General features: G+C 51.6%; 1 protein-coding gene across 1 annotated transcript in view; it reads left to right on the top strand.

Annotated features, from left to right (window-relative positions):
* Positions 1-27,600, top strand: part of RASGRF1 (Ras protein specific guanine nucleotide releasing factor 1) — a 102,493-nt gene that overhangs the window by 62,918 nt on the left and 11,975 nt on the right. Inside the window, exons 12-24 of the mRNA XM_052659823.1 lie at positions 761-897; positions 1,652-1,734; positions 4,199-4,447; positions 5,500-5,873; positions 7,239-7,364; positions 9,653-9,823; positions 10,292-10,398; positions 10,804-10,916; positions 13,222-13,282; positions 17,324-17,427; positions 18,931-19,015; positions 22,988-23,185; positions 26,948-27,027. Coding sequence (XP_052515783.1) covers positions 761-897; positions 1,652-1,734; positions 4,199-4,447; positions 5,500-5,873; positions 7,239-7,364; positions 9,653-9,823; positions 10,292-10,398; positions 10,804-10,916; positions 13,222-13,282; positions 17,324-17,427; positions 18,931-19,015; positions 22,988-23,185; positions 26,948-27,027 — 1,888 coding nt within the window. The remainder of the gene's footprint in view (positions 1-760; positions 898-1,651; positions 1,735-4,198; positions 4,448-5,499; positions 5,874-7,238; positions 7,365-9,652; positions 9,824-10,291; positions 10,399-10,803; positions 10,917-13,221; positions 13,283-17,323; positions 17,428-18,930; positions 19,016-22,987; positions 23,186-26,947; positions 27,028-27,600) is intronic.

The following is a 27,600-nucleotide window of genomic DNA, read 5'->3' as shown; positions in this document are numbered from 1 at the left end:
CCCGCTTTGCAGACAGATTCTTTTCCAGCTGAGCCACAAGGGAAGCCCAGGATGCAGAGCAGAAGGGCCTGGCTTAACCCCTGCCCAGAAGTGGGGTGGGGTTGTCTTACGAAAGTCCTCCCTGGGGACCTCAGCCCCTCACTGGGGTTAGGAGAGCAGAGTCAACTGGGGAATCCTAAAAGCTATTCCAACACGGAATCAGAGCTGTCCCTGTGTGGCTGGAAGCTACTCTGTACTCTAGGTCTCAGTCCTACCATCTTTGAAATGGGGATTCCTCACCTTAAAAAAGAAAAAAAGAGTTCTGACTTAGAATATGAACTTACGGTCTCTGGGAGGAACAGGATTGTTAGGGACTTTGGGAAGGTCATGTACACACTGTTATATTTAAATGAATAATCAACAAGGACTTCCTGTATAGCACAGGGAACTCTGCTCAATGTTATGTGGCAGCCTGGATGGGAGGGGAGTTTGGGGGAAAATGGATATATGTATATGGATGGCTGAGTCCCTTTGCTAGTCACCTGTTGTTCATCGGCTATACTCCAATACAAAATAAAAAGCTTGAAGTTTGGGAAAAAATAAAAAGATACCAAGGCATGAATCCAGAAAAGACAAAAATATAGTTCTGAAGCTAGCAAGAGCCCGATGCCCTAGCGATGCCATGCCTTCACCACCAGGTGAGGCAGGCATCATGCAGTTGTTTTCCAACTCAAAAAAGGCCCGCACTCATCCTGCTAACTCTGTGTTTTGCAACTGGAAGCCAAAGGGTCCAGCCAAGATGTAGACCACTTGGATTTCAAGATCGGGGTGGAGCCAAAGGATTCACCACCCTTCACGGTCATCCTCGTGGCCTCGTCCAGACAGGAGAAGGCGGCGTGGACTAGTGACATCAGCCAGGTGAGCGGTATCACCTCTGCCTGAGGGCAGGTGGTCCCTTCCTTCGTGCCTGCGCTGTTTGGAGGAAGGGGCAGCTGCAGGGTCCTAATGGGAAAGACGCAGGTATCAACAGGGACAGCCCCATCCAAGGCTGAGCCCTGCTAGCTGTCTACTCCCCCTAGGCCTCTAGGCCTCCTGTCAGTGTGGGAGCCCCTTGCATCCAGAACATCCATAGGGCAGGTTTGAGAACCCCAGGTTCCTGGGCTCCCTGTTGGTTCCCTGCATTTACTACATTCACATCTCTGGTACAAGGCCTGGAACCTACACAAGAGCCCTGCGGTGGGCAGAGGACAGAGGAGGCTGGAGGCCCCACGGAGCTGGCCTTCAGGGAGAGAGAACCCAGATCACTGTGATCTGATCCTATCCTTGATGTTGGACCTCAGAGGTCACCCCGAGAATGGCCAGACTGAGACACTTTCACTTTCACAAACACCCCGGGGAAGTGGGTATAGGAATCATTATCCCCATTTTGTAGATAGGGAGACTGAGGCCCAAGTAGGTCAAGTAAAGTCCCCAAAAGTCACTGAGCTGGGGACTTGACTTCTGGCCAGAATCCACAGGATGCTCTGTGTTGACCCTGCCCTTGCCTGGATGGTGCCCTTCGACCCTGTGTCAGGTGGGGGCATATGAACCCTCACTGAGCAGAGCCCCTGCCAGGCCTGGGTCTCAGCATGGAGACTGAGGCTCTGACTGAGAGCCCTCTCTCTGACTCCAGTGTGTGGATAACATCCGGTGCAACGGGCTGATGATGAACGCCTTTGAGGAGAACTCCAAGGTCACAGTGCCACAGATGATCAAGTAAGTGCCCGAGCCTCACGTGATCTGGGCCGAGCTCCAGAGACCGAAGGTCACACAGTGACCTCAGGGGGCTCGGGAGATGCTGAGTGGCACCTCTGGGGTGCTCTAGGCGTGTGTTTGTTTTGAGTTTACGTCTATTTGGTTGATGGCTTTGGTCTAGTTTTTGTAGTTGTTTTTGTCTTGAAAATGTGTATTTTTGTATTGTTGTTCAGTCGTCCAACTCTTTGCAACCTTTATGGACCGCAGCACAACAAGCTTCCCTGTCCTTCACCATCTCCCCAGGTTTGCTCAAACTCGTGTCGGTAATGCCATCCAACTATCTGATCCTCTGTCACCCTCTTCTCCTCCTGCCTCCAATCCTTCCCAGCATCAGGGTCTTTTCTAATGAGTCGGTTCTTCACATCACCTTGCCAAAGTATTGCAGCTTCAGCATCAGTCCTTCCAATGAATATGTAAGGTTGATCTCCTTGCAGTCCAAGGGACTCTCAAGAGTCTTCTCTAGCACCACAATTCAAAAACATCAATTCTTTGGCGCTCAGCCTTCTTTATAGTTCAACTCTAACATTCAATTAGGCTGTTTAAAATAGAATATCAGGAATGACACTTTATGCATTCTTTTTTTGTTTTTTTATGAGATGGCTTTTTTCTTTAATTATTTTTTTTTTATTTGGCTGCACCGGGTCTTAGTTGTGGCATGTGGAATCTAGTTCCCTGACTAGGGATTGAACCCAGGCCCCCTGCATTGGAAGTGAAGAGTCTTAGCCACAGGACCACCAAGGAAGTCCTTTTTTTTTTTGTCATTTTAATTTTTTCCCCAAACTTCTTTATTTTTTAATTGAAGGAAAATTGCTTCACAATATTATGTTGGCTTCTGCCATGCATCAAGTTCCCTATTTTTTAAATAGCTATTTTTCTTTGGTTTGAGCACCCCAGGGAGGAGGGACGAGGGGGTGTCCTCCTGCTGAACTCAGCTTCCTGAGCCCCGCTGGGCAGTGCAGCCCTAACCTGCACCAGGCCTGCTTCTCCTCCAGCATCTGCTCACCTGACCCCCACATGGCTTGCCCCACCACGGGTGGCCTGCTGGCCCTCTCACCTCCATCTGAATCTCTGAATCCCCAACCTGCTCTGTCCGCCTGACCCACCCCGGGGACATTGTCCTGCCCAAAGCAAGCATCGGGGACCCACTGCCTCTTTGCCTCTTGAAGTATACACTCTGGGGAGCTGCAGACCATTGTGGAGCAAGTGTGTGAAAGGGCCCCCCACATACCCAGTTTCCACGGCAGGCCTGATGGAGCGAGCGTGCCAGCAGCTGGGGGCTAGCCAAGGCGGTGTGGTGTACACCAGGTGTTCTAAGCATCTGGATGACTTTATGAGGAGTTCTCCCCACCCCAGTGGGTTTCAGTGTATTCACAGTGTCATGCTGCTGTCACCGCTAATTCCAGAATATTCCCATCATCCCCAAAAGAAACCCCATGGGTATTCGTAGTCATTCCAGTTCCCCCCGTTTCTATCCCCTAGCAACCACTAACCTACTTTCTGTGTCTGTAGATTTGGCCATTCTGGACAGCTCATAGAAATGAAGTCTTGCAACATGTGGACTTTTGTGACAGGGTTCTTTCACCTGGCATGTTTTCAGAAGTCATCCATGTTGCAGTGTAGAGCAGCATTTCATTCCTTTTTATGGCTGAATAATATTCCATTGTATGGACAAACCACATTCTGTGCATCCTTTCATCAGTTGATGGACATTTGGGTTGTTTCCACTTTTCCACAATTATGAGTAATGTTGCTCTGAATATTCGTGTCCAAATCTGCTTTGTGAACAGATTTTCTTCATAGCTTTTGAACTTGGCACCACATTATTCATTAATTAATTTATTTATTTATATTTCATTTTGGCTACACTGGGCCTTCACTGCTGCACTCCGGCTTTTTCTAGTTGCAGTGAGCAGGGGCTACTCTCTAGTTGGGGTGTGCAAGCATCTCATTGTGATGGCTTCTCTTGTTGCAAAGCACAGACTCTAGGTACTCATGGGGTCAGCAGTTGTGGCGCACAGGCTCAGTTGCCCCATGGCATGGAGGACCTTCCTGGACCAGGGATCAAACCTGTGTCCCCTGCATTGGCACGCAGATCCTTAACCACTGGACCACCAGGAAAGTGCAAGCAGTATATTATTTTTAAGTTTGTTGTATTTTATCTAGTGCTTCTAGGAGTTTTATAATGTCAGGTCGTCAGGCATGATTGGGAAAAAGAAGTTGTAGCCCATTCTTTCACAACTTCAGTCTGCCAAAGCTTTCCTTGTTCTCATCATAAGCCACTGCATCCTTGATTACTGGTGTGTTGGGGAGACAGTGATGGATGGGCTGTGGCCCAGCCCTCAGGGAGCACGTGGCCTGGCTGGGGAGACAGCCATTGACTCAGGCACCTTCAGACCTAAGTCCCTCCTCTCTCCTCCCTCCTCAGGTCCGACGCTTCCTTGTATTGCGACGACGTGGACATTCGCTTCAGCAAAACCATGAACTCCTGCAAAGTGCTGCAGATCCGGTATGCCAGCGTGGAGCGGCTACTGGAGCGACTGACCGACCTGCGCTTCCTGAGCATCGACTTCCTCAACACCTTCCTACACTCTTACCGGGTCTTTACCACCGCCGTTGTGGTCCTGGACAAGCTCATCACCATCTACAGAAAGCCCATCAGTGCCATCCCCGCCAGGTGGGCAGGCTCCCTCCGCACCCCCCACCTGACCCCCCCACCTCAGGCTGATCCACAGACCTCCTGGGCCCCGGGGGGAAACTGAGCTCAGCCTCAGGCTGGAACCTGAGGGGCAGATATGAGCACTGTCCCAGGAACGAGCCTGCCCTCTGCAAAGACATGGGAGAGGGCTGGCTTGCCTGACGCTGCTGCTCGGCCCCAGCTTTCTCCTCCTGCCCTCTGAGCTCCAGAGGTGGGGTAGAGTTTGGGGGTCACCATGTTGAATCCTCCCTAACCTCGCCCCTTGGCCACCTCCTTGAACCCTAGGGCCCTCCCTTCTCCCCACCTTCCCCACTGAAGAAAGGAAAAAAAACAAAGGGTGGACTCAAGGAAAGAAGGGGGGAAGGTGGGAGGAAAGTCCGAGAAAGGCAGAATCTTATCCCTTTTCTGCTTAGACCTACAGCATCTTGCTGTAAAGAGAGGCTGTAGCCCCTTTTTGCACACTTGGGGTGGTTCCGCCTTTGGAGGGCAAGCACCCAAGTGGATGGAAAGGACAGTGGGTTTAGAGTCAGGAGACATCAGAGGAGTCATTTCTTATCTCTGAGCCCCAGCTTCCTTGTCCATAAACTGTGTGGACCTGGGTGAGTTCAGAGCGTGTAGGTGACACCAGGCCCCTGCGGGGGACGAAGGGAACTTTCTTAGAAGCCTGCAGGTCAGGGGGATCCACAGGATGTCAGGTCAGCTGCTGCTGCTGACCAGAGGGAGGTGAAGAGGGAGCTTCAGGCAGACCGTCTGCCCCACCAAAGCCCATGCCCCACCCCCAGAGCAGGACACTTGGGCCTATAGAAACCTGGCTGCTGGCCATTGAACCACATGGCCCCTCTGGCATGGCCTCCTCTCAGACCTGCCTGCTCAGAGGACCCACCCAGAATCAAGGATCATGAAGATGAAGGAGCCACCACTGCCCTGTTGAGCCCCACCAGAGACAGAGGACTTCTGCGGCCTGGGCAGGCAGTCAGGCTCCACTGAGCTGACCGTCTGTTTTCATCCCCCACCCCACCCCACCCCCGCAGGTCACTGGAGCTCTTGTTTGCCAGCGGCCAGAACAACAAGCTCCTGTACGGGGACCCCCCCAAGTCCCCGCGTGCCACCCGCAAGTTCTCCTCGCCGCCACCCCTGTCCATCACCAAGACGTCATCGCCCAGCCGCCGGCGGAAGCTCTCCCTGAACATCCCCATCATCACGGGTGGCAAGGCCCTTGACCTGGCCGCGCTCAGCTGCAGCTCCAACGGCTACACCAGCATGTACTCAGCCATGTCGCCCTTCGGCAAAGCCACACTGGACACCAGCAAGCTCTACGTGTCCAGCAGCTTTGCCAACAAGATCCCAGATGAGGCTGACACTGCCACCGAGAAGTCCGAAGAGCCCTCTGCCCTCAGCAAGCAGAGTGAGTGGATGCCCCCAGGCTCAACGGCCACGGAGGCTGGCTAGCCCCGCCAGGCTCCCTCGGGGCAGGAGGGGCAGGCTGAGGGGGGGTCCATCCAGATTACGGTGGTCATGCAGAAGCTGGGTTGGGGAGAGGCAGACAGAGACACCGAGGAAGGTGGCTGACTATCCCCCCCATCGTCAGGTGTCCCATCGGCCTGGTAACCGCTCCCTCCTGCATCCTTGTGTCTGTCCACCTCTGCAGCAGACATGCCCTGGGCCGGGCCTCGGTCAGGGCCTGCGAGAAAAGAGGGCAGCAGACCTGGCTCCCGACCCCAGGATTCACAGTGTGGCTGAGGAGCAGGGCTAGACACGGAAACAGGACTCCTGATACGTGTTGTGTTGGAGGGATGCTCAAGAGACCCTGGGGAGAGTCAGAGAAGGCCTCCTGGAGGGCCTGTCAGACCTAGATGTGTCTAGAGGAAGGGAGAACATTCTAGACCAGCGGAATGGAGTGGGCGAGACTAAGGGGTGAGGAGGGGTGTCATGTGTTCAGGGAACAGCGTGAAGCGCAGCACACCTGCGACGCTGGGTGTGGAGACGACAGCTACAGGTGATGGCGGCCAGGCTGGGCCCTCCCTGCTCTCAGAAACCCGACCATCCCAAGACGGTGTCCCTTTGGAGGGTTGTCTGGCTCTGTCTGGAGTTAGGTCAGCCCACATCCTGGGTGACACCAGCCTTGCAGTGGTTAGCATACATATGCCTGCATATGCGTACACGCGCACGTACTCAACCCTGGGCTGGACAGAAGCCCCAGCCTTCAAGGAGCAGGCCTGGGAAAAAAACTTACGATGGCTGGAATTTCTTTCCTCTGAGTTGAGAAGCTGGGAAGGCAGGGGAACCTCCAACAGAGGGCATGGCTGGGAAGGGGTGAAGCCCCCAGGACCTTCATACCAGGTGACATTTACTGTGGCATGTGCAGTAAACGGGATGCACACGGCTGAAAGTCAGTTACCAAAGTGACAGCCTACCACAGAGCCCCAGAGGCCATCCTGCAGGAGCAAAGGGCAGAGTCCTAGCCAGGAAACACGGCAAGTAAACGTCATTTGGTTTCTGAGGTGGAATCCTAGAATACAAAGGGGACATTGGGTAGAAACTAAGGAAATCTGAATAAAGCATGGATTTTAGCTGGAAAAAATGACTAGGGACTTCCCTAGAGGTCCAGGGATTAAGACTCTGTGCTTCCAATGCAGAGGACCTGGTTTTGATCCCTGGTTGGGAAACTAGGACCTCGAGTGCCACATGGTGAGGCCAAAAATATTAAATCTTTTTAAAAAAGTCAGTGATTATTTGAGAAATATCAAATTGTTTCCTTCTTTCCTTCCAGGCTCAGAAGTCTCCATGAGGGAAGAGTCAGACAATGATCAAAACCAGAGTGACGATGGTGACACTGAGACATCCCCCACCAAATCTCCAACAACACCAAAATCAGTCAAAAGCAAAAACTCCTCAGGTACGGCTCACCAGCCCAGAACTGCAAATAGATTCCAGATGTTGTGTGAGATGCAGGTCGGGGAGGGCGGCAGGTGAGGCTAAGGGAGACCAGTGGATGTCACGCCTTGTGTTTTATGAGGGACTCCTCAGTGCAGGAACCTGGCTGCACTTCCCAGGCCAGGGGCGACTCTGGGGGCTGCAGCGCTGGCTGGGAAATCCTGCTGTTCCTCTTGGAGTCCCTCTACCGACCTCAGACAAGGCTGTGTAACCCACCGCGCCCAGGTGGGCAGGAAGGCCTGTCTTTTGGCTTCATTTATGGAAGTTCCTAGTTTCCCTGGTGACTCAAGACGGTAAAGAATCCTCCTGCAATGCAAGAGACCTGGGTTCAATCCCTGGGTCAGGAAGATCCCCTGGAGAAGGGAATGGCTACCCACTCCAGTATTCTCGCCTGGAGAGAATTCCATGGACAGAGGAGCCTGCCAGGTTGCAGTCCACGGGGTCGTAAAGAGTCAGACACGACTGAGTGACTCTCGCTCATTCCCTCATTAAATTTGTTGCAATATTTCTTCTATGTTTTGGCTTTCTGGCCCTGAGGCATGTGGCAGCTTAGCTCTCTGACCAAGGATCAAACCAGCACCCCCTGCACTGGACGGTGAAGTCCTAACCAACTGGACACCAGGGAAGACCCAGAAGGTGTTTCTTGAGCTGCTGCTACACGTCAGGCTCTGTGTTGGCTCTTTAATCATGTGACACCTTGCAACGGGGCCAGGTCCTTCCTGTTTTTCATTTAAGGGTAGAGTCTCTGGGAGGTGTGATGATGCTGGGCCCAAGTCTCAGACTCAAGATCCAGGAGGGCTCTCAGGGGGCCATCTGGGTCTCTGGTTCCCGTAAAGCACCTCCCCACACATGAGGGATGGCAGGGGGGGCTCTGAGGAACCCAGAGGTGAGGCATGAGCTCAAAGAAGCTCCTTGTGTCTCCAGCTGTCTCCTCGAGCCCCCTGCTCCCACATGTAAAGTGCAGCCTGAACCCCAAACTCCCCAATTTCCCAGGAGACCCAGTAAGTCTCAGGGTCACCCACCAGCAGAGAGAGACTGCCAGGATATCACACAGAAGCAGAACTCACAGACAGCCAAGTTCCAGAAATAAGCCTTGAGTTTTAAAATCAATCATTTGCTCCTCAATGCATAAGGACTCGTACTTTGTCCTAAGAATGGATTGCTCTCCAGAGATTTCTCCAAGATGAAGCTAAAGGTTTCTGGAGTGAGATTCTACTAATAGTATTGCTAAAAAAATAATGATTGTAATCGCATTGCTGTTCCATGGCATATATGTGTTGCTGTTCAGTCACTAAGTCTTGCCTGACTCTTTGCAACCCATGGACTGTAGCCCACTGGGCTCCTCTGTCCCTGGGGTTTCCCAGGCAAGAATATTGGAGTGGGTTACCATTTCCTCCTCCAGGACATCTTCCTGACCCAGGGATCAAACTTGCGTCTGCTACATTGGCAGGCAGATTGTTTACCACTGAGCCAACAGGGAAGTCTATGGGCATATACATATATATATATATATATACATATATATATATATATATATGTATCTTTTCACATATATATATCTTTTCATATATATATATATATATATATCTTTTCACACGATACTAAATACTTTCATCTGTGTTAACTCCTTTAATCTTTACATCCACCTTTTGAAGCAGGTATTATCCCAAGATTACATAGACTCAGAGAGGTTAGGTAATTTGCCCAAGGCTACACAGCTAGCAAGTGGGATGAGGACTTGGACTGCGGTGCTCTTTCCACCCCCACCATGATGCCAGGGAGCCCATCAGTGTGAGTTAACCATGTCAGACTTTGCACAGGTTATGTGTTCATTCCAAATAGACAAAAAGGGTGAGAAAATACACGAAGCTGTCCCTAAGTAGACCTTGGCCCAGCGGGGCCTACAAGGTAAAAGGTTTGGGGCTGCAAAGAGATGCAAAGGGTGGCTGGACTTTCTCCAGAAGCAGGAGGGCTAGTGGGACCTTCTCATCTCAGCAGGAGAAGCAGAAAAAGGCAGACAGAGGCTTTCTCTGCCCTGAGGCAGCCCTGGGGTGACACAGGGTGGCATGGGTGTGTCCCTCCTCGGGGACCACAGCAGGAGACCAGACCTTATGCCCACCGCCTGACCAGCCCTGGTTGCAGTGAATGCAGCCTGCCTGTCCAGAGGCCTTTCTAGCCTTGAGACCCATGGTTTCCTGAGCCGAAGGCTGGACCAGCGAAGGCTGAGGCTTGATCCCCTGCTCCCCACAGAGTTCCCCCTCTTCTCCTACAATAATGGAGTGGTCATGACCTCCTGCCGCGAGCTGGACAGTAACCGCAGCGCCCTGTCAGCAGCCTCTGCCTTCGCGATAGCCACTGCGGGTGCCAACGAGGGCACCCCGAACAAGGAGAAGTACCGGAGGATGTCCTTGGCCAGTGCAGGTACCGGGTTGGCTCACCAGCTTGATGACAGCACCACCCCAGGGGCTTGTCCCCCTTCTGATATGGAGTGCCTGCTGCCCCAGGCTCTGGCAGTGCTGAGCCTCCTGCCTGGGGGCCCCTTCCTCCCCACCCACCTGCTCTGCGACTTGGCAGACCTCTGCTTGGAGTCAAGCCCACTGCCTGACAGATGCTTGGCCACCTGCTCTGCCTCCCACTTTCATGGTGGAGTAGAGGCCACCAGAATCCTCCAGCGGCCCCTGAAAGCTGCAGAGGTCCGGGAGAAGCGGGCCTGTGAGGACTGTGTCCACAGGAAGTTGAGCCATCCAGACTCCTGGGTCAGAACCTGGGCTGATTGTCAGATATTTTCTCATCCCCCACCCAGAGCACCCCCGTCCTTCCCCTGGCTCCCCCAGATCTGGGGTTTCTTATCCTCACTACCCTTTCCCCTCTCTGTCACCTGTGTGCCAGGCTTCCCCCCTGACCAGAGGAACGGAGACAAAGAATTTGTGATTCGCAGAGCAGCCACCAACCGCGTCCTGAACGTGCTCCGACACTGGGTGTCCAAGCATTCTCAGGTAGGTGGGACCCCCAGGGACGCCCCGCAATCCAGGCGAGCTGCTGGGGACCCAAGATCACTGACCCAGGAACTAGCTGCCCTGATATTCTCAGGAGGGCCCGCTCAGATCCCCTACAAGGGGACCTAGGACATTCTAGGGGATAAGGGGCCTCTGTTCTCCACCTCTGTCTACATCAAGGCTACCTCCCAGGGCCTGGCCTAGGGCTGCAGCAATCAAGGGATGCTCCTTGACCTTGCAGCACCTTTCACCTCCAGGTCAGTCGGCTCCACTGGTGCCTGGCAGGCAGCTGGGGAAGAGGGAGATGAGGCAGGAAGCCTGAGTGGGCAGAGCCTGCATCCTCCTGCCCAGCACCTCAGGGCAGCTGGAACAGTAGCCAGAGCCACCCTCCTGTCTTCCCTGCAGGACTTTGAGACCAACGACGAGCTCAAATGCAAGGTCATCAGCTTCCTGGAGGAGGTCATGCATGACCCAGAGCTCCTGACCCAGGAGCGGAAGGCTGCGGCCAACATCATCAGGTGGGGGCTGGGGAAGGCCTGCTGGACGAGGGCCCTCCCCAGACCAGAGGACCTCCTCAGGCGGTTGCTCTGGGAGGATCTCAGAGCCCTGGGCAGCCTGGGGGCTGGTCAACACCCCTTCAGCCAGGATCTGGAGTGGCTTGTCCATGTGTGTCCTTCTCTCCACCTGCCCACCTCAGACCTAGAGACAAAAAGGGTGCCTGCTTCCCCATCCACACCCACTGCTGATACCCATTTACTCCACGCCGACCTGTGTGATAGCCACTAGTGATGTATGGGTGTTAAATCTAAATTAATTAAATAGGGACTTCTGTGGTGGTCCAGTGGCTAAGACTGGGGGGTGGCCAATGCAGGGGGCCCAAGTTTGATCCCTGGTCGGGGAACTACATCCCACATGCCAAAACTAAAGATCCCACATGCCTCAACTAAGACCTGGCTCAGCCAAATAAATAAAAGTAAATATTTAAGATTAAATACAATTTAAACTCTAGTTCCTGAGTCACATGAGCCACAGGGAGCTGGTGCCTCCACAGGGAGCAGCTTAAAGAACACTCCAGATTCCACTAAATGGGAAGTAAATCCCAAAAAGGGGGGATATATGTATGCATATAGCAGATTCACTTTGCTGTGCAGCAGAAAGTGACACAACTGTATCCCAATAAAAATTTTTAAATTAAAAAAAATCTAAAATACAAATTTTTTTTAAAAGAACATTACTGTCACGGAGGAGGGCTTTGTCCAATTGCACTGGCGAGCCTGTCTCGTGCTCCAGGGAATATGGTCGAATTGAATTAAATTGTCCCCAGACCTATCCTATTTCCTCCTGTCCCAGACTGGGCCTCTCCTGGCAGAGGTCAGAGGTCAGGTGGCACATATCCAAGCCCTGCTGGCTGAGTGATGCTCTGTGTGTCCTCGGGCAAGTCCTGTCTGTGAACCTCGTTTTTCCTCCTCTGCCAAATGGGTGAACAACACCCACTTCCAGGGCTGTGGTGAGATCACCTCTGCAGGTCTCAGGGGTGTCAGATGCAGGCCCTGGTCCACCCACCGCTCACCCCTGCTGACTCAGGCTGCCCTCTGGCCCTGCCCAGGTGTCTGGATTCAGGGTCAGGCCACCCGACCTCACTTCCTGTCCAGCTTCAGCTTTCCCTCTCTGCCCCGTGGTCACAGTCTCTGACCCAGACCTGCATCTACTTTCTGGCCGACAACCCAGTCTCCAGGCTTCCTCCAGCCAGACCATCCAATTTGCTTTCCTGAGGCCTGGGCTACAGGCCCATAATTCCTGCAGGCTCCACATCCTAGCATCGCTTCCAGACCACCCTCCCTGCTGTACCCACTGCCTAGACACACACACACACACGTACACACACACAGTCGGCCCCCAGGTCCTCTGTGCCTTTCCTCCTCGTCCCAGGAGACGTGCAGGACTATGCCAGGACCTTAGGCCTATGGGTCAAGTCAGGTCAAATGACCTTCGGACAGGGAGCTTGTTCAGACTGCTGCTAGATGCAGGGAGTCAAGCGGGCTCTGGTGTGGATGGTGGACCCAGAGGGCCCCAGCTGTGGGTCTACTTCCTTGGAGGGAGAGTGTGGGTGGCTCAGGCAGGCCCTATGGCCTCCAGACTGTCCCCCAGCCCCGGTCTGGCTCTTTAGCCCCATCCTCAGAACTCACGATCGCTGTCAGAATGAGGGCTCAGCATGTTGGCCTGACGCAGGAGCTCTGCCCTCATCCCCACCACTGCTTAGGACCCACTGCTCAGGACCCACTACTCAGTCGCTGTGAACAGCCTCCCACCTCTGGGTCTTTGACCACCACCTTGCTGCTCTCCCCTGTTCCCCCTGTCTGGAAAGCTCCCCAGCACCTCTGGCTTCTCTGATGCTCCAGCCTAAAGCTCCTTCCACTCACCCCACCGGCTGGTGCATCGGCCACATGCCAAGCCCAGGCCCAGGTACCTGAGCTACAGGGACAGAAGGGACATCAGCCTGTTTTCAGAGGCTCCTGGTGGATCTGGAGGAGTGGACCAGCCACAGACATGGCTGTTCCCAGCTGGGGAGCCTGGGGCTGAGACCACAGGAAGCCTAGGGGCTGAGGGAGCCCCAGGGGGGGCCTCACCCAGCCAGGAGGGTCAGGGAGCTGAATCATTGAAGACATCAATGACAAGAAAGGGGCAAGGGGGCTCCTGGCCCCGGAAATGGCAGAGCAGAGACAGAGAGCAAGGTGGGTTGTGTGCGGCGGTGGGGAGGGGACTGCCCAAAGGCAAGGGGTGTCACCAGCTGCTCGGGGCTCATCATTCCCTCTCACCCCCCAGGACTCTGACCCAGGACGACCCAGGTGACAACCAGATCACACTGGAGGAGATCACACAGATGGTGAGCCGGGCCTGCCCTCTCGCTCGCTGGCCAAGTCTGTCCTTCCCTGGCCACCTGGCTCCCAGGATCCCACTCCCAAGACCCCCCAGTGGAGCTCAGTCATCCCCTGTATTGGTTCCTGGAGCTCCCCTAACAAAGAGCCCCAGAATGGGGCACTTAAAACAGCAGAATTTTAATCTCGCATAGTTCTGGAGGCCGGAAGTCTGGAATTGAGGTGTTGCTGGGCCCATGCTCCGTCCAGAGGTTCCAGGGGAGGGTCTTCCTGGGCCTCTTCTGCGTCTGGTGGCCCTGGGCATTCCCGGGCTCGTAACAGAGGATCTCCAGTCTCTGCCTCGGTTGTCACATGGCCATCTCCTCCCCGGCTATCTCCACGTCCTCTTCCCTCTGTGTGTGTTGGCCCTATGTCCAAATTTCCCCTTCTTAGAAAGACACCGAGATGGTTAGATAGCATCACCAACTCAACGGACATGAACTTGAGCAAAGTTCAAGTTCGTGGAGATAGTAGCAGACTGGGAAGCCTGGTGTGCTGCATACAGTTCATGGGGTCTTAAAGAGTCAGGCTTCCCTGGGGGCTCAGACGGTAAAGCGTCTGTCTGCAATTCAGGAGTCCCGGGTTCAATCCCTGGTTTGAGAAGATCCCCTGGAGAAAGAAATGGCAGCCCACTCCAGTATTCTTGCCTGGAAAATCCCATGGACGGCGGAGCCTGGTGGGCTACCGTCCATGGGGTGGCAAAGAGTCGGACAGGACTGAGCGACTACACTTTCACTTTCAAAGAGTCAGACATGACTGAGCAACTGAACAACAGTAACAACATACTGGATGAGGGCCCGCTCTAGTGACCCCGCCTTACCTGAGTACATCTCTGAAGGCCTTATATCCAACAAGTTCACGGTCACAGGTCCCAGGGTTGAGGACTTCAGCATACAGTATGTCCCCTACATACAAACGAGTTCTGTGAGCATGCTCGTAAGTCCAACTTGTTCGTGAATCCAACGAAGTCAGCCTAGGTGCCCAACTAACACAGTCAGCTATATAGTACTGTATCGTCATAGGTTTATAATACTTTTCACACAAATGATACCTAAGAAACAAATTCAAAATTAAAGAAAACCATTTTAATCTTACAGTATAGTACCTTGACAAGTACAGTAGTACCAGCTTCCTCACCTCTGCTTTTTCAGTTGCTTCTGGACATCCTGGACTTGAAATAAAGACACTGCACTGCTATCCTCTGTATAGGGCTGTACGGTAAATACAGCACAAGCACTTGTAGAGGATGCGTACACGTGACAGTACACGCCAGACACGTGAACTCACTCACACGACCGGACATGCGAACACATGTTCACCTCTTTGAAAGTTCACAGCTTGAAGGTTCATATGTAGGGGACTTACCATATCTTTTGGGGAGGGAGATTCAACTGATAACACCAACTCTTCTGTTTTCTTCATCTTCTGCTTTCACATCTCCCCTAACCAGCCCCTACTGTCCCTGCTCACACTGTCCCCGGAAGGAGGAGGGTAAGAAGTCAGGCCTGGGGTGGACAGGCTCCGCACTGTGTGCTAGAGTCTTAAGGACTCTTCTCAACAGTGCTGTGGATCTGTATATTTATCCCCATCTTCCAGAAGAGGCAACTGAGGCAGGGGGAGGTGGAGTGACCTAAGCCGGGGTCACGGTAGGTGGCCACCTGCCTGGCAGTGAGGGGACCCCGGGCAGAGCTCGAGGCAGGGTTCCTTGCAGTGGAAGGGATGATGGTCTGTGTGCTTCCAGGGCCTGGCTGGGCCCCCTCTGGGCCCCTGTTGCCCATCACTGTGACCAAGGAAGCTCAGGGCCACCTTTGACCTCCCCGGAGGTGGAGGCCCACTCGTCAGACTGAGTGATATATCCAGCCTGTTCAGAGTAGCCAGTGGGAAGACTCAGGCCTCTGAGTCCTGTACCCACTGCTTCCCTCCCGTCCCCGCTCCTGACTCTTAGAGAGGGTTCTCCTGGCCCTGGGGGTGGGGGCAGCCATCCGTGGGGCAGCTGGCGCCCTGCCTGCACCCCAACCCCAAGAGCAGTGCTGCAGGTGCCCCAGGCACCCGCCCAGGGATCCCGGCCAGGCCACGCAGGGCAGCAGCCACACTGCAGGGGCCTGACCGGAACGTTCACCCGTCAAGAGCCTGAGGGCCCTCGTTCCAACTTCATGTGTGGCCAAGTCTGTTCTAGAACAAAGGGCTGCCCACCCACCCAGCTGTGCCCCCAGCTCCCTGCCCAACCCTGACATGGTTCCCAGAATCTGAGGGCCTGCGTGGGGCACGTCTAGTCTGGAGGAGGCCCCAGGGCCCTCCAGAGAGCAGAGGGGCTTCTTGTGACGATGCGCACAGGCCTCTGCTCCAGGCCTCGCCCCTCCCCAGGGCTGGCCAGCTCCTCCTAGGCAGCGCACCTCCCAGCCAGGCCCCTTCCTCAGGTGTCCATGCCCTGGGCACCCACCCCAGCTCACGGCCTCACCCCAGGACAGGCCTGGGCCTTCAGGGTGGGCTGTGCTGGTTGCCTGTCGCCTCTGCTTCAGAGGCTGCGGGCTCCTCATCATGAGGGTCCTGTGCATCCCAGGTGGCCCATGCCGCTTTCATCCCCATGTCTCCACTGCCTTCCTGAGAACTGTCATTCCTGATAGCATTGTGTCCTCACACCCAGTCTCCTGTATCTGGACTTCTGCACAGACCGTGCCTGGCCCAGGGCAACTCTGTTGGGGGCAGTACATTGATGCCCACCACCTGCACACACACCCCACACACATATGTACACATCCACGCCACACACACATGTACACACCACACACATGTACACAGCACTCATGGCACATGCATACACACACCATGCACACATACACATCACACACGTGTACACACCACACCATGTACATTCCACACCATGCACACACACGTACACACCACACACATATACATACAACATCACACACACCACACACAGGCTGCAGTAGGAGCTCTTTCCTCCACTTACCCACATTCTGTCCCTGCTCTGAGCCTGTGCCTGGAGCTCCTGAAGCCTGGACTGTGTTTTCTGGTCTTTTCATCTCACAAGGATCTGCCTGGGTGGTTCTCAATGACCATTTGCTGAGAAGTAGGCGAGAAGACTCCATCCAGAATGGAGGCTTGTTCCCCTGACACGGGGTCACCCCCACTTTCCTTGTCATTAGTGCAACTGGCTGGGCCCTCTGGGTGGGATAGCTAGCTGTCTCCTCCTATACAGCCCAGTCAGCACCCAGGAGGGGAGCAGGGGCATCCGTGTTCCTGACTCTCCTCCCATGAGAGCCCAGTTACCCTTTCCGGATCCAGATTTTCCCAGAGGCCTCTGGGCTGCAGACCTCCTCTTGTCTGATCCCAGCCATGGGGACATTGCTTCCTGAGAGTGCTTCCTGAAGATTTCCCCGGTCAAGGGCTTGAGGAGTGGTCACCTTTAAATGTGGTGTCCATGGTGGCCCTAGGGCAGGGACTTGTACCTGGGATGAAGGCAAACAGCTGTGTTGTAGACAAGGGTCAGAGGTACAGGAGGTCATTGCACCTGTGAGTCCTCCCCTAAAGAAATTTAAAAGGAAGTTCTGTGAAGCAGGTGTGGAAAGGCAGGACCCGAAGGGAGAAACAGGTTCCAGCCTGAATCAGACGGCCCGGGCTCTGTCCCCATCAACCTGGCTGAGTGCCTTGGGCTAGTCATTAACCTCCAGACACCTCTGTGGTCTCACCCGTGTGTTGGCGTAAGGATGACCTCATGAGTGACTGAAGTGCAGCACAGGCCTGCAGACACACACACACACACACACACACACACACACACACACACACACACACACGGGGCACAGCAGATGATGGTTCCCAGCTCCCACCGTCCCTTGCTGGCCAGTCTCCCAGGGTGGTGGGGGGCCCTCCCCAGTCACGCCTCACCCTCCCACTTACCAGAATCGAGAAGGATGTTCCCTCTAGGAAGGGGCCCCAAAGCCAGAAGGGGCCCCTCGCGGGCCTGACTGGGACCTTGCTCCTCTCAGGCTGAAGGCGTGAAGGCTGAGCCCTTTGAAAACCACTCGGCCCTGGAGATTGCGGAGCAACTGACCCTGCTGGACCACCTCGTCTTCAAGAAGATCCCTTATGAGTGAGTGGGCATGGGTTCCAGCCCGCACCTTCCTCCTCAGGCACCATCACAGCTGAGTCCCCCTCCTGAAGCATGTGCATTAGATTTCCAGAGCTGCATGGTTGATGCTCCACAGAGAGAAGCAGAAGTGCATGTGCCGGCAGGGATGATGAAGGATTCCTGTCCCTTCCTGTCCCCAGGCTCCCTCCTTCCCTACCAGCTGCACCTGTGCACGCACACACACATGCACACACGCACAGACACACATGCACATGCACACACACACTTGGATACACACACAATTTTCCAGAAGCATCTCTAGCTCTGTGCTCCTTTTCTGGAGGTCTAGAAAGAGTATGTGTTCACATACGTGCACGTATGTACATAGGAGCAAATGCGTGCACATGCATGTGTATGTGTGTATCCATGTGCAGGAATGGACTCTGGGGACAGCTCTGGCCTTTGAAGAAGCCCCAAGGCCTGATCAATACCTCCTCTGGCCTGTAGTCAGTCACCCCCAGGTAGTCATAACTGTACCACCTACATAATTTGTATCTCCTTTTCTTCATCTGACCCTATGCCAAAATGGTATCTGTGAACACCATTTTTAATAAGTACACTGTATTCCCTGGCAGTGCACCAAGCCATGAGGCTGTTTTCAGATTTCACTTTTTTTTTTTTAGATTTCACTTTTATACTTACAGGTGGGGGTCAGAAAGCCTCCTCATAACTAAATATGTCTCTGGGTTTCTGACAAGTGTCCCAGAATAGTTTCTAAAATTGGAGTCACCAATTCTGAGGTCATAAATCATCTCAGGACTCCAGATCTCTGCCTTCTAGAAAGGTAGCCCCACCGGACACACACGGAGGCCCCCACTGACACGGGTGCTGCCCCAGCTGGTTGTGGAGTGTCAGCCTTTTATACAGCTGCCACATCTCCCAGGTGTAGAGACAGTAGTTATTCTGGGTAGTAGTTACTGCTCACTCTTGCCCATGGAACTCTTTCACGGTCACTGTCAAATAAGAAGCTTGTCCTGGAGGCCTGGACAGCCTGTGGTCCTGTGAAGTCGCCATTCCCAGAACACGCTGTGGCATGGCTTGCAGGCACCTTTATCCATCTGTCTGGCCCTTTCTGTGGCCTTCTGTCCTTCCTGTTCTGCAGACCAACTTCTGCAATGTGACTTTAAAATGGAGGATTCTCCCTGTCAGAAACAATATCCAAAACCAGACCTGACGTGCTCTCAGCACCAAATCTCAGTTCGGCCTCTCCTTGACCCTGTAAGAAGAGTATTGTCATTGTTCCCATTTCACAGATGAGGAAACTGAGGCCCCAAGGGCTTACCCAAAGCCACACAGCTGGTACGGGGCACAGCTAGACCTGACCCCAGGTCCCCTCCTCTCAAAGGCTTTGCAGAAAGTTACTCCCCAGTAATGACCACTTCAAAAAGCAGAGAACTCAGAAGAGAAATCAGTAGGAACAAACCTAACCCCACCCACTCTGGGTTTCTCCCTTACTTCCTACAGGGAGTTCTTCGGACAAGGGTGGATGAAACTGGAAAAGAATGAGAGGACCCCTTATATCATGAAAACCACTAAGCATTTCAATGATGTGAGTATAGGGGTGGGGGATGCAGTGCCTTTTTCTGCAGGTTTCTCTTTGGTGGGACCCTCAGAACAGTCTGTACTCCTGCTAGATCCATAGCACCTGTTTCCTCTCTGGGCCTGTGAATTATATGCAAAATAATTTCTTTCAAAGTTCACACCCATTCTAAAAGATGGGGTTGTCATCACACTTTAGATATGAAGACACCAAGACTCTGAAGGGCAAATGCCTGAGGTCTCTGACCCGTGTCTGGTAGCTCATGGCCTTCCTCCACTGCAAAGCCCCAGTTCTGGGGAAAATATCCCTTCCTGATTTCCCCACATCTGCGCTAGTTCCAGCGCTTGCAACCACAGGGACTCGTCCACTCCTGGCCTCGTGACAACCTCAAGGGTGTTTGCACTTAGCTTCTTCATTCCTTTGCATTTAATCATCAACACAAGAGCCTTTGATAGCTGGAAGTGGGAGCACATGATCCCACTTGTCCTGACTGCCTGGTCAAAGCCACATGACGCCAACCACAGCCAGGGGCGGACCCTCATCCTGGGAGGAAACAGACAATGCAGGCGTCGGAGCTCGGAGAAGGAGCCCTGTCAGGAACACAGCTGCAGAGTGGAGAACAGCATGTGCAGCAGGAGAGAGGAGAGATGAAGTGGGCGGGGCCCTCAGGAAACACATACAAGGCCTGAGTCTGACCACACCTGACCCACAACTCTAACCACAGCAGGAGGCAGCAAAAAAGTCCCTCTCCACCCCCCACCCTCCCCCGCTGTGTGCCCAGGACTCAAGTAAGTAAAGGACGAGACTATGGAGTGAGCATTTATTACATGTTTGACCACGTGCCAGGACTGTGCTCAGGGTTTCATCAGCCTCATCTTCTTATTCTCTGTTATGGATGAAGAAACCAAGGCTTGAGGAGGTTAAATTTCATCCCCAGTCATCAGCAGGAGAGCCCACTTTGAACCCATACAATCCACCTCCGGAGGACTGCCCTCATCACTACCTGGCGTGTGGCCATCTCTGTTAAAAATTCACCTTTTTTTCAGGTGCACAGAATGGGCGCCCCTTTGGTGGTGATAATCATGGCCTGAAACTCTGTTTCTTAATCTCTCCCTGACACAGGGTTTGGTTTGCTTTTGTCTTTGCTGGGTTCCAGCCCTATTGGCTTTAATTCTTTGTCTTACCTTTTAAAACAAATCTTCCTTTAAATTTTTTAAATTTTAATTGATTTATTTGTTTTGGCCTCATTGGGTCTTGGTTGCTGCACCCTGGCTTTCTCTAGTTGCAGTGAGAATGAGGGCTACTCTTTGTAGCGGTGCACAGGCTTCTCTTGTTGCAGAGCACCAGCTCTAGAGCTTGGACTCAGTAGTTGTGGCGCATGGCCTTCTTTGCCCAGTGGCATGTGGGCTCTTTCTAGACCAGAGATCAAACCTGTGTCCCCTGCATTGGCAGCCAGATTCTCAACCACTGGACCACCAGGGAAGTCTTCTTGGTCTTGGTGAATGTAACTGGCTGGGATCTCCAGGATCAGGGCTGAAACTGGTGTGAGTCAAATGAAGTGCTCAGGGACAAATTTAAGGAACTTCTCACCTTCAGGTGCATGCACTTGCACTCTGGGTACCTCTAGACCTGGCCCCCAGACCACAGTGTTCAATAGAAATGGTGATAGTGAATCTTGTTCTTGGTTTTAATCTCTATCAGTGTTAGTCATCCAGTCGTGTCCAACTCTTTGCCACCCCATGGACTGTAGCCCGCCAGGCTCCTCCATCCACGGAATTCTCCAGGCAAGAATACTGGAGTGGGTAGCCATTTCCTTCTCCAGGAGATCTTCCTGACCCAGGGACTGAACCCGGGTCTGCCACATTCTTTACTGTCTGAACCACCTTAAAGAGTGCTTCTAACATTTCTCCACTTAGGATAGAATTTGTTTATTTATCAAGTTAAGGAAATTCTTTTTCTTATTCCTTGTTTGCTAATAATGGTTTTTACCATAAATAAGTATTGCATTTTATCAACTTTCTTCTGCATCTATTGAGATGGTCATATGGCTTTTCTCCTTTCAATCTATTGATGTGATGAATGACAGTTATAGATTTTTCTCTAATAGTCAACATCCTTGCATTCCATGGACAAAGCTAACATATTCATGTTATATTAAACAAAAGGATGTGTACTTTTTCCTTCTTCTAAAATTATCTGTATCTGGTGTTGGTATCAAGATTATACTAGCTTCATAGAATAAACTAGCAAGTATTCCTTCATTCTCTCTTCTCTGGAAAATTTGACTAATCTATTCCTTTTTTAAAAAATTATATAATGTGTAAAACTGTTTTGAATTCAGTATTTTCTTTATGGAAAAAAATTTCCATGTAATTAAGTCTTATAATATGTGTGCTATTTTGTGCTATCATTCCTTCCTGATTCATTTCAGTAGTTTTCCATTCTTACATCATTTGATAACTCATTCTTCTTTATGTACATCCTTTAAAAATTTTTCTAAAGAAGACTATTTCTGGGTGGTAAAGCCCTATAATTTATACTCATCTGTAAGTGTCCTCTTTATTTTTTAATAACAAGTCGTGTTTTTTGTACTTTTTATTTTGAAATGATGGTAGACTCAAAGGAAATGCAAAGAAATGTACAGGCAAGGCTAGTATTTCCTGCTGCCCCAGTTCCTTGCAGTTCTAGTTCTCTGATGTTTGAGCTCCAGCTTCCACTACCTCCCCAGCCCCTGGCTGCTCCAAGTCCAGCCTGCATTTAGTTTGTTTGTGTATATGTGATTATTTGCTTTGTAGGCAGGGTAGAGGAGTCCTTGGATATGTGAATGAGACAAGGGTTGCCCCAAAGTGTTGTCTTCTCCAAGCTTCAGTTGTATGGTGGGAGATTCCCTGAGACCTTCACTCTTCTTAACTGTTCTTCCAGATAAACTTTAGAATCACTTTGTCAGACTTTCAAGATAACTCCCATTGCATGTTTTATTAGATTGCATTGAACATGCTTGTTAGTTTTGAAAAAAGACATATTTACATTCCCATTTTGAACTCTAATCCTTTTCTTTCTTAATCCTCTTATTACCTTTGATGATTTTATTTTTCATGGAGCATCCTACATAGTTCCCATTAAAGTTTCCAGGTAATTTATAGATTCCCAGTGGTATTTTAAAGGTGATATCTTTTTCATTGTATTTTCTAATTGATGCTGATGTTCAGTCACTCAGTGGTGTCCAACTCTTTGTGACCCCAAGGACTGCTGCACTTCAGGCTTCCCTGACCTCTACTCTCCCAGAGTTTGCTCAAACTCATGTCCATTGTGTCGGTGATACCATCCAAACATCTCATCCTCTGCTGGCCCTTTCTCCTTCTGCTGTCAATCTTTCCCCCATATCAGGGTCTTTTCTAGTAAGTCAGTTCTTCACATAGGGTGGCCAAAGTGCTGGAGTTTCAGCTTCAGCATCAGTCCTTCCAATGTCAGGGTTGATTTTCTTTGGGATTGACTGGTTTGATCTCCTTTCTGTCCAAAGGACTCTCAAGAGTCTTCTCCAGCACAATTTGAAATCATCAGTTCTTCAGCACTCAGCCTTCTTTATGGTCCAACTCTCATGACTACTGGAAAAACCATAGCTATGGCTATACAGACCTTTGTCCGCAAAGTGATATCTCTGCTTTTTAATATGCTGTCTAGGTTTGTCATAGCTTTATTTACAAGAAGCAAGCATCTATTAATCTCATGACTGCAGTCACCATCTGCAGTGATTTTGGAGCCCAATTTGGTATTGCTACTATATTTTTAAAAGTTATTTTTGTATACTGAATCTTTAACCAGCTACGCTGACGAGCTCTGTTGGTTATTCTAGCAGTTTTCCAATTCATTCTTCTGGGAATTTTCAAATGATCATTTCATCTGCAAATAATGGTGATTTATCATCTTTACAGTACTTATTCCCTTTACTTTTTTTTCTTGTCCTATTGCACGGACTTAAAGATCAGTAACTTGATCGCTTCAGAAATCGTCCGCAACGAGGACATCAATGCGAGGGTGAGCACCATCGAGAAGTGGGTGGCCGTGGCCGACATATGCCGATGCTTGCACAACTACAACGCTGTTTTGGAGATCACCTCGTCCATGAACCGGAGCGCAATCTTCCGGCTGAAAAAGACGTGGCTCAAAGTCTCTAAGCAGGTACCAGCAGGAAGCGAGGCTGGGCTGGGGCTGGGGCAGGGAGACCAGAGGGCCACCATCCATAGGTGGATGAAGGACAGGGTGAGGGCCAACACTTCAGGTAAACCAGAGAACCTCTTCTCCTGTTTCACCTGAGACCAGATATCAGGCCCACAGTGTGGCACCAGCACCCTGTGGGACTTTAATTCCCACTTGAATAGTCAGTACCTCAGAGTGGGACATATGACAGTAATTGTTGCTCCCAACACTCTTCTCCTTGAGTTGGGACAAAGGAGTGGTGACTTTTGGGGGATCTCAGTCCAAACCTGCAGGTTACCAACATGGTAATCAGATGATCCTACAAGTCCTCTCCTCAGACTTTGATTTTGCAGCCCTTCTGGCCCCTAGAGAGTTAACTTGTCCCTGTTACCATTAGACAGTTGCTGATCTTATATATGAACTTAACAGTTATTCACTCAGAACCTGATTCTGAAAAGCCATAAGGCAGAGTCTTCCTCAGGAATAGAGCTCTATGCCCTGAGGTCATGAGGAGGCAGCTCTCCTGAGAGGAGGCATTTGGGCCACCTCCTGGGTGCACTGGATGTCCCTGAAAGCTAGACAGGGACCACCAGGGGTCAGGGGATGCCTCCAAAGGCATCAGTAATATAGTGTCTGGTCTTATAGCCAGGTGAGCTGTGTGGGGCCCAGGGTCTCCAAGGAGCCTGCTTCATCTGGGCCATTCTGAACTGGCATGCTGTGTCCCCTCTTGGGTCTGTTCATCACCCGCTCCTCACTACTCTTCTCATGCCAATGACAGCTCATGATTCCATGCCCCAGGGAGGCAGCAGGTCCATAAATCCCTCTTCTTTGGATAAACAGCCAGACTCAGGGTATCCTGGGACATCTCTGCTGCCTTTCCACTGCCAACCAGTCAGTCCACCTCCAGAGGACAGCAGGACTGCAGAGCACCCCTACTATCTGCACCGCACCCAGTGAGGCTGGGCCACTTGCTTCTTAGCACACAGGGATGCCGGGCTCAGGACAAAAGCTAGAAGATGCCTCTCTTGCGAGTGGAAGCGCAGGGGCTGGCAGTGCAGGAGCTCAGGGCAGCAGGCCACATCAGCCCACATGTGGCACATGACCTCGTGAATTCTTGGAGTCTGAGGTTGAGCGAGGCTACTGTAGAACCCGCGGGTCACTTAGGCTGTTCAGTCTGTCAAGGTTCAAACATGGCTATGGGCAGAGTCCGAGTGACCTATTTCAGGTCAGCATCTTTCTTCTTCTTCCCTGTTCCATCAGAATGATGTCATCTTTTCCAGAGGCCCTCTGACCAGGTTTTGTTTTCCCATCCCACTGGGGGTTTGGGAATTTTTTGGCTTTATTCTCTACATCACCCTTGTCATGGAGCTGGGAGGGAATTGCCTAGGCCATCCTAAAGTCTTCCATTCTCTTAGGAGAGTGCAACTTGAGGGCAGTCAGAGGGCAAGGTGTGTGATCTGGCCTGCCTCCAGGATGTCATTCAAGACCTAGGGCCAGCCAGTGTGTGTAAGTACTCAATCGTGTCCGACTCTTTGAGACCCATGGACTGTAGCCCACCAGGCTCCTATGTCCATGAAATTCTGCAGGCAAGAATTCTGGAGTGTGTTGCCATGCCCTCCTCCCAGACATCTTCCCAACCCAGGGATCAAACCTGCATCTCTTACATCCCCTGCTTTGGCAGGTGCGTTCTTTACCACTAGCACCAAAAAAGGCTGAGCACATAAAACTGATGCTTTCAAATTGTGGTGCTGGAGAAGACTCTTGAGAGTCCCTTGGACAGCAAAGAGATCAAACCAGTCAATCCTAAAGGAAATCAACCCTGAATATTCATTGGGAGGACTGATGCTGAAGCTGAAGTTCCAATACTTTGGCCACCTGATGTGAAGAGCTCACTTATTGGAGAAGCCTCTGATGCTGGGAGAGACTGAGGGCAGGAGAAGCGGGCAGCAGAGGATGAGATGATTAGGTAGCATCAATGACTCAATGGACGTGAGAAACTCCAGGAGATAGTGGAGGACACAGGAGCCTGGCATGCTGCAGTCCATGGGGTTGCAAAGAGTCAGACACAACTTAGCAACTGAAAAAGAATGAAAATGAGCATGGTGATGCCTCACCTGGAGCTATGTGTGTGTGTAACTGCTGTGTCACCCACAATTCTAAGCTATCTGAATGAGCATTGCCCTTAAGGAACATCTGGACCCACCCTTCCATTTTCTGGATGTACATTGAGTGTGAACTTGCCTATGGATGTATTGAGTATGAAGGCAACAGAGCCCACCAAGGGCTCTGACCCTCAGTCCCCACATCTGGCCTCAGCTGCAGCATCTCATTTCTCTGCAGGTGGACGGGAAAGAAGAGGAAGTGAGGGCACAGCTCTGGAAAGAGGCCAAGTGGAGGAGGGTAGCTGGGAGCCTGGGGTGGAGGTTGGCCTGGGCATCTGAGAGCAGCCATCTGGAAAGCAGAATCATCCACCCTTGGCCTGGTGGGGCTTCTTGCTATGCTAGGAAGCATGTGGCTCTTTCATCAGACCCAGAATACATTTTTGCTTTGAGCAGGGTTGGTCCAAACCAGGCGACCACATTTATAATTGACATGGAGGGACCAGCATGGAGGGACTGTGTTTTGCCATTCTTTCTCCTTGAAGAGCACACACTGATCTCTTCTTCCATCCGAATGAAGACTTGGCTTGTTGTTTTCTGTGGGTAGGTTTCTCATATAAAAATTAATCCTATGGTGCATGGCAGGTCTCTGGCCCGATTTCTCAACCATGTTCTGGATCTTGAGGCTTGGTGCTGGAAAGGAAGTCACTCCTCATCTCATCATTTTGTAAATGAGGGTGCTGAGGAGCTCTGAAGTGAGGGACTTTCCCCAGGTCGTGCGGGGGAAGCAGCACAAAGCCAGGCTCAACCCAGGACACGCTCCGCAGCACCCACCTGGACCCTTAAGACAAACACCAGCCACCTGAGTGTCCCCACCTAATGTGTGGGTGGGGCCTGCCTTGGTCGTTTGGCAGAGAGGACCCTCTGCTGCAGACTTTACTCTTTTCCATCAAGGTCTTTTCTTCTTTGATGATAAGTTTATTCACCATTTTTTTTTTTCTTGATTCTTAAATTGATGCGCTAAGTTGTTCCACTCATCTGACTCTTTGCAACCCTATAGACTGTAGCCCACCAGGCTCCTCTGTCCATGGGATTCTCCAGGCAAGAATACTGGAGTGGGTTGCCATGCCCTTCTCCAGGGGATCTTCCCTACCCGGGAATCGAACCCAAGTTTCTTATGTCTCCTGCATTGGCAGGCAGGTTCTTTACCACTAGTGCCATCTGGGAAGCCCGTTAAATTTGGGTGGTGCCCCTGATATATAAAAGTGGAGGTGTGAGGAGATGGTCACATCATTTGGGTACAGTGATGAGAAAGGTCATGATGGTGAAACATCAGTGATACCCTGTTCTGGGTCCAACTCTCTGGAGTTACCCATCACATCGTTCCCAACAGCCCAGGTCTCAGGACCCCAGTGTTTGGACCCTCCTGGCCCCACCCACAGTTTCTGAAAGATGTATGAGCATGGGCACACAAAGCAAAGATCCTTGTCCACCTCCTCACGAGTTCAGGGTCAAGTTGCTAGACCCAGGAAGTCCCCGAACCCACCTGCCCCATCTCAAGATGGAACAAGGCCCCGGAGTGTGGGCCAGAGCCGTGGGCTTTGACCTGTGCTGTGTGCTAGTAAATGCTTCTAATTCCTTCCAGACTAAAGCTTTGATTGACAAGCTCCAAAAGCTTGTGTCATCAGAGGGCAGATTTAAGAATCTGAGAGAAGCTCTGAAAAAGTAAGTTGTGTGTCATTTTGTCACCATTCTTTTTTAAATCATAGAATTGCATTACAGAGGCTTTCATGTGCCTCACCTGGCCGGAGCAGGAGGCCTGTCTGTCTGTCTGTCCATCTGTCTGCCCACAAGACCAATCCCTATGCATCCCCAGACCCCCAGGGCAGGTCAGCTTTGTCCTCCATCATCTCCCAAAGCAAATTCATGGTGTTGGGGCATTTCCAGAGAGAGACCCAGGAATAGCCTTGAGAAGTGTGGTAGGTGTGATGGCAATTATAGAGGTGCAGGATTCCTTGATTCCAAAATGCACATTTTATTTTATATTTTACTATTTCTGATGTCAGGCTACATCTCATAGTCAATGCGTTTATTTCATATGATTGCATTTTCTTTTTGTACTTGATAATTAGTCATCAAAACAAGAGTGCATTTTACAGATAACGGCATCTTGGAATCAAACAAATACGATTTTACCAGTAATTGACACTTTACAGTTTGCAAAGTTGGTGACTTCCCTGGCCCCGTTAACACTGCCCAGGAGGTGAACCTTCTCAGCCTCGGTCCTCTTGTCCTTTT

Source organism: Budorcas taxicolor, chromosome 21 (genome assembly GCF_023091745.1).
Source record: "Budorcas taxicolor isolate Tak-1 chromosome 21, Takin1.1, whole genome shotgun sequence".
Taxonomy (NCBI): domain Eukaryota; kingdom Metazoa; phylum Chordata; class Mammalia; order Artiodactyla; family Bovidae; genus Budorcas; species Budorcas taxicolor.
The sequence above is the reverse complement of the archived record's forward strand: the minus strand, read 5'-3'. Positions and strand labels throughout refer to the sequence as shown.